This window comes from Alternaria triticimaculans (genome assembly GCF_023758025.1).
Source record: "Alternaria triticimaculans strain BMP 0046 chromosome Unknown scaffold_1, whole genome shotgun sequence".
Classification (NCBI taxonomy): domain Eukaryota; kingdom Fungi; phylum Ascomycota; class Dothideomycetes; order Pleosporales; family Pleosporaceae; genus Alternaria; species Alternaria triticimaculans.
In genome coordinates, this window is record NW_026055958.1 from 4,277,442 (window position 1) to 4,293,929 (window position 16,488).

Genomic DNA, 16,488 nt, shown 5'->3' on the forward strand with positions numbered 1-16,488 from the left:
GCTAAGGCTTCTTCTATACAACAGCATTCCTTTCTCTTCTTTCTGCAGAATATAAGAAGAGACATTAATGTCTTCCAAAAAGCCTACGGTCGTTATTATGACCAGTCCTGGCTGTCCAAAAACGCAGATGACGTTTCTATGTGTTTCTGCTCTTCCGATCCTCAAAACACCATCACACGGTCTGTATGATTTCTTCGGGTCGAAAGCTGGCATCTTAGTGCTTGTCTGCGGTGTTTCCAAAATAGTCGCATGCATATTACATGGTTGCGCAGCTACAAACAGAGCGACCAAATATCGAGGGCTGTCTTCTGTCTAGCTTTTCCTCTACCTGACCTTCTCTCCTTTAGACCAAACTTTCTTTCTCTTTCTCTTAAAAAGACGGATGGTTCCTATCATGTCCTCCAAAAAGCACAAGAATTTGCATTATGGCCAGTGCTGGCCGTCCAAAAAGAAGTACGAAGCTCCGATCTGTTTCTGCGCTTCTGATCTTCAAACGTATACCCTGCATCACTATGTTTTCTCGAGTTAACATCCGCCACTGCAATGTACTTATCAGTTTTTCTGCTGGACTATCCAAACTTCAACATGCGAAAGCTATGTCTGCACGATCCAAAAAGACGGCCTCATGTTCGATGCCGGTTCTCTGCCGCGCCTCGTCTTGTTCAATAAAATCCGACCCTATACTTTGCTACATCTGCATCTCGGGCTTTTTTGCTCGACTAAAACATGTTTGAAAGAATTTGATGTCTGCCTCTCCGGTCCTTGCGTTACTTGGGTATTCCTTCAACATGGCAGCCAACTACTCACATGGAGTTTTGAAAGGGGCACAAACTCCACTGTATGAGTTCAAAGTCTAGAGCGTCGAAACGCATGATCATCAAAATCGACTTGTCAAAAGTGTCAGACAAGAGGCCCATGGTGTCTGTGTCTCCTGTATGATGCTGCATACATTTCTCCCGATCTGTCCTCCTTGAGTGGTATAAAAACACACCCTGCCTCTCCGGAGTCCTTCTTCCTTCTAACATATCTATACCGGCTTTTTCTCAAAACTTTTTCGCGTCTCTTTTATGAAACCGAAATCTTCAAACCAGAACGGGCATGTCTGGTGCGCTGGGTGCTCCGACAGGCCAACAATTAGCACCTTTTGTTCAAAACACAGTCCGAAATTCTCATGTCCCAAAGTCGTTGACGTACCGACTTACTTTGCTTCGAGGATTTGTTTAGGCTTAAAGCTGCCACCACGACAATGATGTCTGGCTCGAGGACTAAAGGATATCTTCTACTTCCTCTCCGACCTTCTTCTCTTCCCACCACTCATAAACATTACTTCCAAAAAGCTCAGACGAGTTACTTATGTGTTTGTCGAGCCAAAGAAAGAAAGCATATACGACATATTATGTCCTCCTCCGAGTCTAATCAGGAAGTGTTATGTATGATGTCTTCCGCCTTCTTCCAACTCAAAATTTACATGATTCCGTTCGATGGCTTCGGCGAGTCTCCTCCCCTCATTAACAGACCGAAGATCGAACACAACGCTAGGCGCAACGCCGTATAAAAGGCTCTTCTATCCACCTTCCATGACCTACTCTCCAACTCCTCCGGGATATTTCTGGAACGCCAAAAAATTCCTATCGCCAACCTATGAAAGAAAAAGAGTGTTGAACAACTCATGTGCATTTTGCGCGACCCCCAAGGCTACTGAAACAGTTGTCGACTTCTCGCATGTGCGGACGAACTCTGCTTACAAAGTCAAGAGACTACATCGATATGGTTCTTTGCCTGCTCCGTCCAAAAAAGACGAGATAAAACAGCTGAATGTCTGAGAAGCTCTGCTGTGCCAAAATCCGCTAAAACACAATACATGAGTTCGAGAAGAAGAGCGACTCCAAAACCCTGAAGTACAAGGACGCATGTGTGAGCAAAACACTAGAGACTCACGTATAAAAGCCTCTGGAGCTTGCCTGAGATTGCTTCTCTTCTTCTCAATACCAGAAAGCTTCATTCTTCTTCACTTTCACCAAAAAAAGGGAACCTTCCATTGTGATGGAGTGTAAGTGAGAGCACACCCAAAAGACGTCAGGTCAAAGCCATGTCTGGCGGACAGCCCCTCTCTCTTCTTCTTACAAACGTGTCTCGAGCCTGTCACTGTGTTCTCGATGATGATGATGATGATGATGATCGTCATCATCACTTATCCTCTCTTCCACGCTCCGTTGAGCAGTCCAATAGCTACCACCACGCCCCAATCCGATATTCCATCGATATGAGAATCTGAACTTGGTTCATACTCTACGCCGTGGTGGTACTGACTCTGGAATGAGTCAGTAGAAGCTTGGGAAATTGCTGTGCCGATGAGGACCGATCGGCCGGGTTCTGAGTCTATGCCAGATATGCATTACTCCTATAGCGATGCGTAGTACTGTCCTTGTCGTGCAGTCGTGGTCGGCATGTGGGAAATCAGCTTACACGCGTGTACTGAAGTCGTGAATCATGTAGCATATAGTCAGTAACTCTTGCTCGCACTCCCTCCGAACGTCAGAATCAAGGCTGTTAGCACCACACAATGATCCACTCTCAAATTTACACAAAGAAAGTAGAAACCAAGAATTAAGTAATCTCATTTCTCGCCCATGCATATCCACCTATAATAAGCCTGTAACCCTCCCAGCGCCAATCAATATCAAAAGAAGCTTGCCATGTATGCATAGCCACCCAGCTTTTGCCCTTTGTAAAACTCCGAGGCTCATGAAGAACGAGAAAACAGGAACAGAAACATGGGGTGAGTGATATATTCGTTCGACGTTGTGTCCGGCCACTGAGAGTTAGGGTAACTCAAGACATGGACCGCACGATCCCCTCCGCTACGAGGATGAAGCAAGCGAGCGTGATGCTGCTATGTTTCTCGAGCATGAGGATGCTGGGAAGGATCGTGGACGTGCGAACGAGATATCGTGTTGTGTTGGTCACTCAGGGTCGAATCGACGCAAGATAGAACCTCTGGTCGCGAAACAACCTATAAATCGACTTTCGAGGACGTGAAGTCCCAGAGCATCTTGACTAGGGAATCGGGTAGGGTGTAGAGGTCGACGTGGAACTCGCCATCTATCATTTGTTAGCACGTGCCTTGCAATAGGAGATGATCGGAACTTACTCTCGACGTCATTCTTAGTGTACGTCTCGCTGGTCTTGTTGTCGTGGACCAAGGTGACCACGTGCAGCAGGTCGTCCTCACCCAGCTTCTGCAGTCCATCGGCCAGCTTCTCCATGTCTACGTTCTTGTCTCTCCGGCCCTTCTTCTTGGCGGCGTCCTTGTTGCGCATGCCGTTGGCCTCGGCGGGACCAGACTCGGCGAGGAGGGCGAGGAGCTCAGGCTTGGGGTTGCGGAAAGTCTGCAATGACGGGTTAGCAATGTTCTGGCTGATGAATAGCACGCGTCTGTGGTACTTACAACTTGGTGCTTGGCCTCATAACGCTCCGACTGGAAGTTGAGGTCGTGCTCGAGGGTGTGATCACCGCCCTTGCCAACAGCGGACAAGACAATGCTCATGTCGAACTCACCCCAACCCTTCTCATCGATGCGGAACGGCGGCTTCTTGATGACTTTTGGCATGTTAGTGGGAATGCTTGCTGACGGCATGCTGCTCAGCGCAGTGTCGGGCGCACTTACTGTGCTTGTTCTTCTCGAATGAAGGATGCAGGTTGTAGACGGCCTTCTCGAAGACGCTGGGCATGACCTCGTTGCCCTGGTCATCCAGCAGCCAAACCTCTATGCTCCATGATCGCATGGGGTATCCCTCAACGGGCGAAGGCTCCGCGCTGTGAATGCGTATTAGCGGCTGGCGACGTGTAGACGCTTGAGATGGGCAAGCGCATGCGATTGCGCGCGGATTGTACGTACATGGGCTTCTGGTGAGTGATGAGCTTAACCCATCGCTTGACCTGCGCGGTTGTTAGCATTTGCGCGATGGTTTTGAGGGCATCTCCAAGCCGCAACTTACGTCAGGCATCTTGTCTGATTTGCGCCGCGAGGACTGCGTAGACGGGCTGCTGCGAGCGTGATTGGTTCCGGCCTGGCTCAAGAATATATACGCGAGGTATGTAGAGGCGGTTCACGTCGGGCGCGGTCTGGCGTGTCGGTCTCTTGCGACAAAGCCGGGGCGCGTGTAGTAAAGGCGTGGCTGGTCTCGGGTCGCGAGCTCTGATTTGGCGAGTTAACTGAGAGATGGTCGCGGGGCGGCGGAGACGGAGACTAGTTGCGCTGGCTTGGCGCAAACCATCAAGCTGTAAGAAAAGCTGCACGAGCACGGAAGCCTGCCTGACAGGGGACTAGCCTTCTGCCAGGTGAGAGACGTGATACGGCATCAGCACACGTTTGCATTGCAGGTGAGACTGCAGGCTATGCAGGGTCATTTTCGCGATTTCTTCAAAGTAAAGCCATCACTACCAAATCGACGCAGTTCGTGCCATCAGGTCTTGCATGGGGGGACGCCGTTGACTACAGTAGTCGGGCCATTTAGTTACTATCTAGTTATGTGCAGGGTGTGGGTAATCTCTTCTACCACCATCTTATCATGCCGTCCCAATTCCTCATTCACTGTTCGTGCAATCCATCTTTTCGTATCTCATCCCGTCCTCCAAGCTGTTATTATCCGGCAGCATTTACTGCTCCGACTTGCCGAAAAGCGCCTCGTTCTCTTGCTGGGCCTTGATGAAGGCCTCCTTGAACTGGTTGGCATCTAACAGATATAGTTAGTGCTCTGCTGCGCGGTTTCGTGGATCTTCTTGGACTCACTCTCGCTGTTGGCGAACCGGATGGCCAGGGTCTGAGCCTCGGGCTCGCCCTCGCTGACATCGGCCGCGGCGTTCCAGACCCAGCTGCGGTCGCTGCCGACGTTGGGCGACAGCTTCATGTCGGGAACAACTATGCACTTCTCAGTATCCGCTTTCACATCCGCCTTCCATGTATCATACCGTAGTGGTTGGCGCAGACCTTGAGGGTCTTGTCACGGCGCATGACGAGACGGGTCTTGCCATTCTCCTTGTGCTTCAGTAACCGGACGTCACCAGTGCCGCGCTCCTTCCACTCTCGCGATTCCCTGTCGAACTTGAACAGCTTGGCGCGCATCTTGAACACTTGCTCCTCGAGCTCCTCGTTGGTCTTGGTGTCGACCTTCTCGGTGAGGTGGACGACGGGCTGGAAGTCGACATCGGGCTCTTCGTTCTCGGGGTCCTCGTCCTGTCGCCTTGTCAGTACATCTTCGAAAGCACCGTAGCACATACGCACCTCGCCCTTGGGCTTGGAAGCACCTGATGGCTCGTCGACATCGTCGGCCTCCTCCTTCTTGACCTTTGCGGGGCCGCCACCGAACATGGAGAAGACGTTGTCCTTCACTGCGGCCGCTGCCTCTGTCGCCTTCTCTGTGATGGGCTTGTCATCCTTGCTCTCTGTGGTGGTCTCGGGTTTGTCAGACGCCTTGTCGGTGGTGACCTTTGCGGTCTCGTCCTGAACAAGAGTCGCCGCAGGGTTGGCGATCTGCTCGGCGGCGGGGTCGGGCTTGGCTGCTTCAGACATCTTCTTCTATGAATGCGGAGTATTCGGGTCTGTGTGTAATAAGAAGAGAGCTGCGTTTGTGGGGGAGATGTGGTGTGTTTGTGGGTTCTTGTGTCAACAACTGCCTGTAAATTGGGAAGTGGGATGCCCCTCCAGAACGCGCTTTACCCGGTTCGGCTCAGGGGACGTGCCCAACGCGCCTGCTCACACCTGACGCAACGTGCACCCTACCAGTCTGTCCTAGATGATGAGTCAACGTGTAAATACGTCAGTACAGAGCCAAGGGCATGTGCGCATCTACAAAGCTGCTGTAGATGCATCGTGGTATGAGATGAATTTGACAAGTCCTATAACTCCCAAGTTGTCCTACTGTCCACACCAGGTCCCAGGGGTATATCACTGCACCCTTGTGTCTGCCCTCCTGTCCGTATACGCCGCATAATCAAAACAAGACAGTGCAGAAAGTCACATGAGATCCTCCACTGCGTGCCGCCTTCCCATGTTCGCTAGACCGCCCCTCCCACCTTTGCACATGCCCAGCTCTGCCCCTCACCGCCTTCCTTTGCAGACAGTCCCGCCGCTGTCTCCATCTTGCACCTCACGCGAAGAGCATTCATCCTGGCCCTTTGCATCGCTGACGATGTCCGCACCGGTGCGGTCACCTTTCGCAACCCCATCCACGTAGCATCCGGTATCTGTCTTGCCCGATGAGCCTTCATCTCCAGCTGATGCTTAGTCTCCTGAAGTTGCTTGGAAGCGTAGAGATCAAACCCGGCCATGTATTCTTGCAGGTGCTGTGCAGCTACAGCGGAGACGTTGCGAAGGGTGTTTTGTGTATCCAATATGTTGGACATGGCGGTGTCGAGAAGTTGATCTAGCGTCGACTTGTTGTGTCCGAGCATCACCTCGAAGGATTGCCGCAAAAGAGGCTTTGAATGTGTGGCAATGCTGACATTGAACTTATCGAATCGATACTGCTGATCCAGGTCGACAATGTACTCGCCAGTGGTGGTCCGGTTGTAATGTGCTGGAACCTCTTGAGACTGGCGAGAAACTTGAACCTGAAGTTGGGGTTTCTTCCGGTTCGAATTGAAGGATTTAGAAGGACGTAGTACAAACTGATGGTCTCCGGTTATCTGGATTTCGAAACCTCCAGCCTGACTGTTCTTCGCCTTTGGCTTCTGGGGAGCCTGCTTTGGCTGGACTGGTACAACAGTGAGGCCTCGGGCTTCGTGTACCATGCTCGAACGACTTAAATCTGGGTATCGAGCCGCACTTGGAGACACTGACGCTACGGGTGTGATCGTTGCGGTGTTGTTCTGAATCTCTGAAACGGCTGGTGACACTGACCGCCCTTGTGACACTTTTTGGTACAGCATAGGGGTGTAAGCCGCACCCATGAGAAGCGCGGGGATGAGCGCGAAGAGGACGAAAGCAGATGCTAGCAACTTTGCAGTTGGCCATGGTGAGCCCATCTTCTTCGTAGACGTCTTGGTCTTGTCACTAAACCATGATTTGCGGGCTGTCGAGGCAGCCTTCGTGCCCTGTGCCTTCGCTAGATGAGGACTAATGAGTGCGAGATGGCGATTAAGCTGCGATGGCTCGAGTTGGTCGAACTGGTGGATATCGAGAGGCAGTACTTCCTTCAGCTCGTAATCAGTGTTCGGGTTGTCTCGCCCTTCTACGCATACCCGTAACGCCGTAGTGTTCTCATCAACGGAAGATCCAGCTCCGAAAGGATTGGTCTCAGCAAGTTTGATGCATGGGATTGTCTCGCGTTCGAATACTTCCTTGGCAGATGCAAGATCTTGTTTGTCAGCAGTGCTATCAAGGACGCTTGGGTGACAGAGGACCACAAGGTCTGGTCGATCTGAAGAGTGAGCAGACAGGCCGGAGCCGAACATGAGCTGTCGTCCATCTTCCATGATGGCGAGAACGTGCCTCTTCTCGCGCGACTTCTGAATCTCCATTTTGGCACAACGATCAGCGTGCGGGACAGGGGCATAGGGCTCGATGTGACCGCGGACCATGACCGACTTCGAGGCGCTAGGGTAGGCAGCGAGCGCTGCGCAGATCTTAGAGGTGATGGTGCCCTCTGCCCACTTTCCGCTACCAATATACAGTATTCGGTACGCGTCTGGGGTGGCGAGAGGGTCCTTGGACAAGGCTGCCTTGACCGACAATCTAATCTCTTTGCAGCCATAACGGTCGAACACCGGTGGTAGCTCGTCCGTATAACCTGCCGAGCTCTTGATGACGCTGCTTCCATGGCTTACATCAGAGCTGCCCGTGTGCTGCTCTTGGAGTACGAAATGCCTTGTGCTCATGCTCCCACTCAGGTATGGCGGAACCTCTGTCAGAGAGGAGTCTTCCCCGGATAGTATAGGGTGTACGTGGGTTTGCTGCTCTTGGGATTCGCCGTGCGAAGAGTATGTGCTATCTTGTAAGTGATGCTCGCCGGCTTCGTACTCGACGTCGTCATCACTGAAATCGTCAGACGTGTCATCGGGCGTGGGACCGTCGGTGGACGCGATCGACTCGGTGTGGGCTTCGTCGTCGGACATGTCCATGACGCCGTCGCCGAGCAGGTCATAGCTGCTGTCGTCGAGAGAGCTGCCCGCCTCTTCTGGGGCTCGGCGTTGAGTCGACCTCATCATGAGCGTTTCAAGATCAAGCTTAGTGAGCGAGTGGGCCACCTGCACAGGGGGGAACTTGAGATCCTGGGAGGAGTTAGGCTCGCTGGAAGACATGTCAGCCTGTTTTCATGCGAAATCCAGTGTGATCAGAAGCTCAAAGCGATCCGAGTGTTGTGGAAGGAGAGAGGGGGAAACGGTCAAGGTGAGGTTGTGGTGGGCACCAGGTGGACGCTGCCTAACTAGCTGCGGGCGAGGCGCGTATGGGGGCCTTCGGGAGGAAGTGGGGACCAGCGGGAGCAGGTGACAGCACATACCAGATTGCACACTGATAGCCCGATAAGTGAAGTGTAGGACTACCGAAATGCTGTCAGTGAATGCGAGAGATGAGCGACTGTTCAAACTGCTGCGAGTTGTGGTGACGACAAGGTGCTGATGGACGGTCGAGCTTAGGTGGGATGCGTATGGGGGTAACCCCGCATAGTCTCGTAGTAAGCGATAAGATACGGAACATGGTTCACATGTCCACAGCGGGCCACCTCATTCAATGAAACCGAACAGGCGCGCTGCAGTCTACATCAGCACAACAATAAGGCTTAGTGAGATGCTGAGGCGATGCAGATTCCTGACCAATCTATTTCTATGATTCTTTCAAAAAGTTGATGTTCAACCTTGCCCTTGAATGGGGTGGGGCCGTCATCTAAAGCAAGCAACCCCATGACCAAACAACGAAGGCATTATTCAGGAGCAGAGCTGTTTTCAACTTGTTCGTATTCGTTCTCATACACTGTGTCGCCAATGCGCAGAAAGTAAGTAAGCCTGCAACGACGCCAGCGTAGTCCTGATGCTCTATTGAAGGGCGGCCCAGCCCATATGCAATGCCAACACCTGACGCCTTACTGGAAAGAGGAGTAGATGCTAATGTTCCCGCAAAATGCTAGCCTGAAGCTGATAGAATATCACGCGAGAAGGAGAGATCATGGTCCGTCAGGCCCCGGTGATGCCCAGCCACCAGCCACTTCTACCCATTCCGTGAGGCAGGACCCTTCTTTGCCCTCTACGTCGACAATATCCTGGTCGCATTTGCAGCGACAGCCGACACCGTTTTCCTTGACTGGGTCATATGACGCCCAGTACTTGTCCTCTTCCAGTCGCTCCTTGTCGTCGAGTGTCGTCTTCTCAAGATATGGCTCTCGGGCGAGTTGTCGCGCAGGTGCGTTGGCGGGACAATGTTGAATGGTCGTATGTCGGTATCCAAAGTCGCGGAAGTAGTGTATATCCTCAGGGCCAAGTAATGCACCGACAGCTAGCGAGTGGATGGGCGCATCTCCCCATCTCTCCATCCAGAAGCCGCCACTACGATCCATCAACTCGAAAAAGTCGTTGTACTCTTTGCTGCGGAACCAGTTCAGGTTGGCGATTTCGAAATTGCTCCAGAAATGGCACATGTTGTATGATTCGCCCTCCATGTTCTCTGGGTGGATTTCAGGCATGGCCTCTGTGCCGAACTCGGCATCCATTATATCCTGGGGGAAGAAATTCTTCTTCGACTTGGGCTCTGTCTTTGGCGCCTTCTCGTCCTCCTCTTTCGGCTTCTCCACGAACATCTCCCACATGCCCTTGGAGGTCAGGTTGTTGTTACGCTTGTAGGCCGAGGCATATCGCCAGATGTTGGGGACGGTTTCTCGTAGCTCCTTCACCGCGATGGTGAAGCCATATGTCTTCTTGTTCCGGATCATGTGGATAAAGGGATCGTATGTGATGTCGCAGAAGTACTTGATCTCAGGCTCGAGGCGCCAGTACCAGTCGTATTTGGCGAGTAGTTCGTGTTGGTAGAATTTACTGTCCGTGTTAGTGGCAACCAGAAGAAAGCATGCTAGGTTACATACCCCGAGTAGAACCTGCACATGTGATGGTAGCTCTCCATACCACCGTACATGATGGCCCTGTCACCCTGCTTGGCGATTCCTTCCTTCGCAACATCGGGATCTACCCAGTCGGGGAAGCCCCATTGCTCGGGAGGGATCTTACCCCACTCCACTGGAGCACTGACATGAGCCAAGACCGTCTCCCTGAACGTCTCGTTGAAGTCTCCGTCGTTGAGGAAGACGTATGGGTAGTGGAACCACCGATTGAAATGTCTCTCAATCGACTTGACCGACTGTATGACACCATCCAACTCCTTGTTTCGCGCTAGGACTACGAATGCAGCGTTTGCTCGGGGTCCGTTGACCTGCGGCTCGAGGCAGCCTACCGCGAATGGCTTATCGTACTTCTCGCTTATCCGTCTGCGCATTGTTAAATGTTGTTTGGATGCTGTGGTGATAGGATCTCACGTACCTTATCGAGGGAGGGCCGCCGGCGGGCATGTTCATAATGCCCTGTGAGTCTGGAGACCTTACGAACAGAATTATGATTATTATTATAACGAGACATGGAAACAGCAGCACCAGGCCCAGAGGTATCGACACGGAGGAACTCCCCTTCAGCCGTATCCTGCGTCGAAAGAAGGACAACCGTGGGGAGTTCTTTTCGGCGCGGCGCGGTAGGTCGTCCAGCTTGTCTAGACTGTCCTTTGAGGTCGGTAGCCTCCTCGTCATATCTTGCAGGAAGCCCATGGTGGTGCCCAAGTGGTGGCGTGTCTGGTATGCGATTTCCTGCCAATGGCAGCCCTATTGCTCTTTGGCCCAGTCGCAAGCGGTGCGGAGCGAATTCGAGGGGTCTAGAGGACGTCGACTGAATGCGACGGTTGTGGATGAGGAAAGGGCGACGTGTTCAACCCAAGGAGCTTGGTCGATAACGAGCGTGTGGGTCGTGACTCCAGGTGGGTGTACGACTATCGAGATCGGTTGGCGATTGGCGTGACGGGCTCAAGCTTGTAACCCTGAGGGAGTGAAAGGAGAGAACAGGGTCGTTGAATGTAAATTATTAGCGGCCGATGATTGCGTATGCGTTTCGAGATCTGCTAGTTGACATGTTCCCTGTCGGCGGAACGCGCCAAGCCCTTTAGCACGCATGCCGATAGCAGGTGCAGCGGACCAATACGTTTCGGGATGGGCTTTCACCCGCCATATCTAGGCACCCGACTAGACATCTCGATGGAGTGAATTCTGTTTGGAACCAGGAGTACACTGCAAGTGCATCGTAAACTATCCGCAGCTAAGGCGGCGAAGGAGCCGCACGGAAACCCGCCGCTAAGCGATCGACACGACATTCAGCCAAACGACTAATCTAGACCCTTACGTGCATGCCGTGTCAGCACATCCCTTGCACTACAACCACCATGAGCTTCAAAGCAAAAGACCTCCATTTCGGTAATTTTGCATGTAACGCAATCGTATCGTTCGCTAACTCGCGACAGACAGCTCACAGCCAGCCTTCTTACAGCGGCTGCGCGGGCAACTCACCAGTGGAGACACAGCCCGTCATGAACATCCAATCGCGCGGAATAAGAGGATGAAGAAAGACGACGACGAAGATGACGCGCCTACGTATGTCATGGAAGAGACGAATCAGTCGCTGAGTAAAGAGGAGTATGATGCGCTTGTCTCAGGCAAAGACGACAAAGAGGGAGGGGAGCCGGCTGCAGACGAGGCTGGAAAGAAGAAAGACAGTGATGCGACATCGCAATCCAAAGATAAGATTGCTGAGGTTGGTGCATTCTCAAAGAAGCGCAAGGCGGCAAAGATCATCGGGGATGGCCAGGACGAGAGCAAAAAAGGAGAAGAGGCAGATGTGAAGAAGCCAGAAGCAAAGCCAGTGAAGAAACCGAAGAAGAAGGCCAAAGCTGTCAAGCTCACTTTCGGCGAAGATGAAGACTGAAGACGGTCGCATCTCAACCATCAGACATTACCCGCTTGTTAAAGACGATGCATCGAATCACAAAGCTATCGTGGTCCTCTCTACTTGACGCCAACGTCAACTCAGGCTGTGCGAGACCATCGGATTTGCCGGTTCCTCGAGGGCAATGATCGCTTTCATTCATCTGCAGCTTCCTCGCGTGGTCATGCAGACTGGTCCGCAACGGACAGTAACAGCGACGCGATGCATATGGCGCAAAGGAGAAGAGGAAGCTTCAGCTGAGTCGTGTGTACTCTAGCGTAAAGCTCACTTTATGGCATGTAATGTAGCATAAGAGGGCTACGAGGCCCCAAGGTCCTACTATTCAAAACGCTAATGAGCACATGGGGCACTATAGTGAGATTAATACAAATCAAATTTGACCGTGATGGTATACCATTACTTCCCACCGCACAATTTCGATCTCCTTTTGACTAAGCTAAGCAGTATGTCGTGTCTGAACTATCACAGTGGCCCTTCGTGGTAACGAGGCAAGATCCCAAGATGCTGCCAAGGTCGGAACGTTCCGATCGGAACGAGGATGTCAACCCAAGCGCTCGGGACTCCACAAGGAAGTTGAAGCCTCCTGCATGCGGTTTCCCTTGTCTGTCCACAATTCTGCCATACAACATGGCGAAGTTTTCGCTCGAGGTAATTCACACAATTACCTGTTCTATCGCATTTCTCATCCATTCTTCAGGACTTTGATAAACACATCGAGAATCTACGCGCGCAACTCCTGTTTCTCAATGAGACGCTCGATGCGACGGATCACAATGCCCCCGACTGGCTAGCTACGGACTTGATCTCGCTGCGAAACAAGTCGGGAAGATTACAGGACGACATGAAGAGATTTAGAGACCAGCTCGAGGACGAAGGTCTAGCGGAAAAGAAGAAGGTATGCTGTGCCGTCTACGCACGCGATGCCAAAATGCTAACAAGCGACAGGTCAAGACTTCCAACAAACGTCTTAGTATCGAGGGCGCGAAACATGCCTCTACTACACCGACTGCGCAAGCCCCGAACTCCAACCCGCATGCCATATCTCCTCTCGTGGATCAATCGCCCACTCCACGCGCAAAGCGAGCCAGAATCGAAGACGACTACGTTGTTCAACATGTCGATGTCACCGAGGAAGTGAATAGGCGGTTACAAGAGAGCCGTTTGCGGCGCCTGATGCAGACGCCGAGCACTGCGCAGAAGCGGAAATTCGATGCATACGAGGATGGACCCAGATCAGACGGGCCGGCTGGGACAGATGAAGAAGGGCAAAGAGGTGGACAAAGTGGGAGCGAGTACGAGAGAACCCCAACGAAACGGCTGAGGAGTAGTGGGACTTTTGAACATCTAGGAAACAGGACAGAGGACAGGCCAGGGAGGCAAAGTCCACGCTTTGAGGACAGAGTCGACGTGAAGAGGAGGAAGTTCCAACGATAACCAGCGAGAGATTTGCGCGTCTTTATGAGGTCGTTTATGCACGATCGGTGCAGATTGGGGACAACGGCGTAACGGGCATGGGAAATCGAGAAGAGCATATCAATAGGCGCATTTGAATCACGAGCAGTTTAAACCAGATCACCTTGTGCACTGAGTACTGTTCGCGTGGCTCCAGATCTCCGCAGCACCTCCGCTCCGAAGGGGAAGCTACAGCCGAGGCGGGAGCTAGCCGCCGTCTTTGCATCATTGAACTTTTTGACATTGCGACCACCGAACTACCCTGACATCACCCCTTCACTCTATTTGCTCGAACTCCTACACGCGCAATAAATCTACTCCGACACTCGCTGCCTTTTCAGAATCGACTGGGCGCACACATACTCCAAGATGGCGACACCGAACCCCGTCCAAAATATGCCCATCCCACCAGAAGAGCGCCTCGCTCTCGAACAACAAGCCCGATACCAGCGCATAACACGTAACCTAGCCATCGGCGGCCTCGTAATATGTCCAATAATAGCCATACTCCCACCACGAAAACTAGACCTCTATACATTCTCTCTAGGCATCGGCTTCTACCTCTCCGCCGATCATCTCATCACACTACGAACAGGCCGCGGCCTCGTACAAAACCTCAGTCCAGTGCGAGCCATGGACCTACCGACCGAACGCGCAAAGGAGATGCAGAAGATATTGCAAGAGGAAAGGGAAAAGAGTCGGAGGACACTGGAGCGGAAGGAAGGGCAAGAAAAGGGTATACTTGGGAAGCTGTGGATGGGTGATGAGGAGGAGGGTTGGAAGGAGCGGCGATTGGAGGAAGAAAAGAAAGCCATTGAAGAAGGAAAGAGTTATGGTGATATGATATTTGAACAGATCTGGGAGGTTTGGAACTGGGACAAGAAGAAGGGAAACGACGGCGAGAACAAGAAGGAGTGAACACGTCTTTGTGTCTGCAGAGCCGCATTCTCTTGTATAACACGGATGTACGATATCGCCTTTGGGAAGGACTGCCATCCATTGTGCCCTACGTTAGGGTCTCCGGGGCCGACCAGTTGCGGGAACACGTTTATGAGGTGATGACCTGGATGTCTTAACGAATACAGAAGACCTGAATCTTTGACAGCAAAGTGTCTTGAGTCAAAAAAGACAATCAGTGAATTGTCTCTCATACAGAGCCTTCAGATGCGATTCGGATCTGCAACACTGTTGCGAGACAATGGATGCGCAGTGCAGCTGACTGGCGAAATCAACTTCTGACAAATGTCTCGAGCATGTCGCAACTAATTCTATATTTCCCACCACAGCAAATAGTCCTCTTATGACAAGATAGCCAAGGATTACGCGAAACGAGCCTGAGCACTGACTGTATGCACAGGAGCGATGTTTGCCTATCGACCACGTACTCAACGTAGGCATCCGGCCATTGGCCTACTCCAGCGCCACCATCTATGCTCACCAAACTCACCGCGTCGTGTTTCAGCTCAGGCCAACGGAAGGACCAAACAGTAATTATATCTGGACATCGTTTACGCAGCCTCCCATTTCCTGTGTAACATCCTTCCCGTATCGACAGAGCCGCAGATCTCGGTAACAATACGCGCTTTACTCATTATTACAATCCTACTGGGAACCTACAGAATGTCTCAGCCAAACGCGCCACTCAGTCACACAGCCGCCGATCTGTTCCTTTCATCCATGGACGAGGAGGAACAGCTCTCTCAAGCCGACTTCAACGAACTATTCGGATCAGATGGCTCAGGGCAACCTATCTTCTCGACGAACAACAGCGATATACTCGATGACTTCAGTCTTACATATGAACACGGTGCTTTTGCAGCTGTTGACTCACCAAACACCTCCACAACTTCGACTCCCAACTTCTCAAATTACGACTTCGGCCAAACCGCCGCGGCATACCCGACTCCCGGACCAAGTACACCCCATCCCTACCCGCTAGATCTGCAACGAGCCTTCACAACAACAACTGATGATCCAGACCTCAACGATCGTCCTCGGCCTATGCAATGTCAAACAAACCATGCATACCTCCAATCAGGACAGCCATCGCAAGGCTACGGTCGTCGTCGATCTTTGAGCACTGGAGATACAGATCGCATTGCCGCAGCCAACAGCATCACCAATCCCACTTTCGTTCGGCTCCAAGCACCACGTGCGAGATCAGCTACACCAGAACACAAGAGAAGGCATGCCGCGCACTTCCAACATGGAAGGAGTGTGAGTCAAGGTCCGGCGCCGAGAGGAAGGCCACTTAATCCAACAAGCGTACCGTACTATACGTACAACGATACATTCGTCGCCGACATGTTCTCTACTCCTATCGGTACGCCGCTGAACGAGATGAGAGATCGCCGGGATCTGAAACATGGGACTGGTCACAACAGTGCCGGCATGACAGATGTTGCAGTGCGCTCGGATAACCCGGTCATTCGGCATATGACACGACCTGATGAACTTGCACGAAGCAGACAGATCATCGAGATTGGCGCTCTAGCGGTTGCCAGTCACTTGACGCTGGATCCTAGACTTGGGCTACAAAGTCCGACCACAAACCGCGCCCAAATCCTCAAGAAGCTCGCCGATATCGAGGAACATCTGGAAGACAAAGAAGCAAAGGAGGCTCTTTCCGCGTGTAAGACGATCCGAGACGCTTTGTCGAAGAGGATTGAAGCTGAGTTCATCGATACAGCAGACGAGGCGGCAGAAGATTATCTGGAGGCTCCCAGTAGAGTACTTGAGGGAGCGCAGTATGGTATATACGACGGTCACGATGACAACGAGATCATGGGGTTGTTGATGAGAGAGAATGGCGTTGATTGCCAGGAGACTGGATAAGATTCAATAAAACATCCAACCCCGATAAAGCTGGGCTTCGAAGGAATAGATCCGAGGCGTAGCGAGATTCGGTCGTTATTAGGCTGAGTGTATACATGGTTGATGTTGGGCTATACATAATGTGAATAAATACCTAGGTACCTCTGATGCACAAGAAACTAGTCGTGCTGTACA

General features: G+C 52.0%; 7 protein-coding genes across 7 annotated transcripts; 3 read left to right on the forward strand and 4 right to left on the reverse strand.

Moving 5' to 3' along the window:
- Nucleotides 1-3,013: 3,013 nt before the first annotated feature.
- On the reverse strand, nucleotides 3,014-4,007 carry J4E78_001419 (uncharacterized protein; the record flags this gene model as incomplete). Its single annotated transcript, XM_049362078.1, has 6 exons — nucleotides 3,014-3,102; nucleotides 3,152-3,389; nucleotides 3,449-3,600; nucleotides 3,668-3,816; nucleotides 3,899-3,939; nucleotides 3,999-4,007. 6 exons carry the CDS (start codon nucleotides 4,005-4,007, stop codon nucleotides 3,014-3,016), a joined length of 678 nt encoding a protein of 225 aa, XP_049227361.1.
- Nucleotides 4,008-4,659: 652 nt separating this feature from the next.
- Nucleotides 4,660-5,572, reverse strand: J4E78_001420 (uncharacterized protein; the record flags this gene model as incomplete). The annotated part of the gene is made up of 3 exons (XM_049362079.1): nucleotides 4,660-4,736; nucleotides 4,793-4,921; nucleotides 4,972-5,572. The coding sequence occupies 3 exons, from the start codon at nucleotides 5,570-5,572 to the stop codon at nucleotides 4,660-4,662; spliced, it is 807 nt and encodes a 268-aa protein (XP_049227362.1).
- A 485-nt stretch (nucleotides 5,573-6,057) lies between these two features.
- On the reverse strand, nucleotides 6,058-8,301 carry J4E78_001421 (uncharacterized protein; the record flags this gene model as incomplete). Its single annotated transcript, XM_049362080.1, has 1 exon — nucleotides 6,058-8,301. One exon carries the CDS (start codon nucleotides 8,299-8,301, stop codon nucleotides 6,058-6,060), a length of 2,244 nt encoding a protein of 747 aa, XP_049227363.1.
- Nucleotides 8,302-9,161: 860 nt separating this feature from the next.
- On the reverse strand, nucleotides 9,162-10,802 carry J4E78_001422 (uncharacterized protein; the record flags this gene model as incomplete). Its single annotated transcript, XM_049362081.1, has 3 exons — nucleotides 9,162-10,026; nucleotides 10,074-10,472; nucleotides 10,525-10,802. The coding sequence occupies 3 exons, from the start codon at nucleotides 10,800-10,802 to the stop codon at nucleotides 9,162-9,164; spliced, it is 1,542 nt and encodes a 513-aa protein (XP_049227364.1).
- A 665-nt stretch (nucleotides 10,803-11,467) lies between these two features.
- Nucleotides 11,468-12,006, forward strand: J4E78_001423 (uncharacterized protein; the record flags this gene model as incomplete). Its single annotated transcript, XM_049362082.1, has 2 exons — nucleotides 11,468-11,498; nucleotides 11,546-12,006. 2 exons carry the CDS (start codon nucleotides 11,468-11,470, stop codon nucleotides 12,004-12,006), a joined length of 492 nt encoding a protein of 163 aa, XP_049227365.1.
- Nucleotides 12,007-12,654: 648 nt separating this feature from the next.
- J4E78_001424 (uncharacterized protein) lies at nucleotides 12,655-14,397 on the forward strand (the record flags this gene model as incomplete). Its single annotated transcript, XM_049362083.1, has 4 exons — nucleotides 12,655-12,675; nucleotides 12,725-12,922; nucleotides 12,973-13,319; nucleotides 13,821-14,397. 4 exons carry the CDS (start codon nucleotides 12,655-12,657, stop codon nucleotides 14,395-14,397), a joined length of 1,143 nt encoding a protein of 380 aa, XP_049227366.1.
- A 702-nt stretch (nucleotides 14,398-15,099) lies between these two features.
- J4E78_001425 (uncharacterized protein) lies at nucleotides 15,100-16,314 on the forward strand (the record flags this gene model as incomplete). Its single annotated transcript, XM_049362084.1, has 1 exon — nucleotides 15,100-16,314. One exon carries the CDS (start codon nucleotides 15,100-15,102, stop codon nucleotides 16,312-16,314), a length of 1,215 nt encoding a protein of 404 aa, XP_049227367.1.
- Nucleotides 16,315-16,488: the final 174 nt, after the last annotated feature.